This window comes from Lolium rigidum, chromosome 2, assembly GCF_022539505.1.
Source record: "Lolium rigidum isolate FL_2022 chromosome 2, APGP_CSIRO_Lrig_0.1, whole genome shotgun sequence".
NCBI lineage: Eukaryota > Viridiplantae > Streptophyta > Magnoliopsida > Poales > Poaceae > Lolium > Lolium rigidum.
Window position 1 is genome coordinate 212,869,327 of NC_061509.1, and position 1,401 is coordinate 212,870,727.

The 1,401-nt window shown below is 47.8% G+C and overlaps 1 protein-coding gene across 1 annotated transcript; it reads left to right on the forward strand.

The window, feature by feature from the left end:
• The first annotated feature begins 331 nt into the window (after nt 1–331).
• On the forward strand, nt 332–1,140 carry LOC124688080 (39S ribosomal protein L18, mitochondrial-like). Its single transcript, XM_047221797.1, has one exon. It carries the CDS (start codon nt 394–396, stop codon nt 949–951), a length of 558 nt encoding a protein of 185 aa, XP_047077753.1. The 5' UTR covers nt 332–393; the 3' UTR covers nt 952–1,140.
• The last annotated feature ends 261 nt before the right edge of the window (nt 1,141–1,401 follow it).

A 1,401-nucleotide genomic window follows, 5' to 3' on the forward strand; every position in this document is an offset into this window, starting at 1 on the left:
CCGCTGGCTACGGTGGTTGCAGGAAACCTTAGGGATTGTTTTATATTTCTCAATATTTTAGGATTTTATCTACAAATTCAGGATAATCATTTTATCCCGGTTTATCTTTTAGTTTTCACATGTGTTGCTTCATGTAACTTGATTTTCGATTAATGAAATATGTGGTTTTCAAAAAGAAAAAATCCTTGATGTTATTGTGTTTCCAAAAAAAAATCATTCCCGCTCGTCAACGTTTTTTAAAGTTTTTTATGACTGATAAAAAAATGTGAAAAATGCCGTAGAGTACAATACAAGCCGTTCGCGTTTGGACTTTTCTGACCCTACCGGATAAGGCGGCCTCCGGCAAAATCCCCAAATCCTCCAGTCTGCTCTCCCCGACCTCCAAACGCTCCCATGGCGGCCGTTTACCCCGCCACGGGCGCCCTCCCCACGCGCCACTCCCCTCCCTCCTTTCTCCGGCCGTCGTCCCTCTCGCGGTCCGCCTCCATCACCCAGCACCGCGCCCCCCTGTCACCGCGCCTCGCGCTCTCGCCGCCACCCGCGGCCAACCGGCGGTCCTTCGTGGTGCGCGCGGCGTGGACGCGCCGGTCGCGGGGCGAGCTGGACAAGAGCCCGAACCGCAAGTCGTGGAAGCAGCGCACGGACATGTACATGCGCCCGTTCCTGCTCAACGTCTTCTTCTCCAAGCGCTTCGTGCACGCCAAGGTCATGCACAGGGGCACCAGCAAGGTCATCGCCGTCGCCACCACCAACGCCAAGGACCTCAGGACCACGCTGCCGTCCCTCATCGACGACAACGCCTGCAGGACCATCGGCCGTCTAATAGCCGAGAGGTCCATGGACGCCGACGTCTTCGCCATGGCCTACGAGCCCAAGAAGAACGAGAGGATCGAGGGGAAGCTCGGGATTGTCATCGACACCATTAAGGAGTATGGCATCATTTTTGCCTAGGCAGGTTCCAGACTAGAGCAGACTGTTATGTTGGAGTATTTCGGTAGTCTGATCCATGTAGCCATTTTTGTTCAGCTTATCTTATATTCATAATGATCTAGCAATAGCTTCTTGTGCTAATAGTATTGTCATAATGGTGTTTTAGTGCTATTTTACTCGTTAAATTTCTTCGGATATCATTTGTTGTAATGTCTAGTGGGTTATCTTACTAGTCAAATGTTCATTCGTAGCACTGAAGCCGAGTTAAATGAATGCAACTAGGAGGTATCCAGTTTTGTCACAGCGAATGTAGACATAGGAAATTACTAATTAATCAAAACTATGAAGAGCAAGTTATTGATCTGAAAAATTAAGAGCAAATATCTCAAAAGGCCATTGTAATTGACTACATATCAGTTAGGTAATATAGCTTGATATATCCGATCTTTGTTACTGATATTATGTATAAGA

Coding starts and splice junctions, on each gene's coding strand:
- LOC124688080 (XM_047221797.1), top strand. CDS start 394: ATGGCGGCCGTTTACCCCGCCACGGGCGCCCTCCCCACGCGCCACTCC.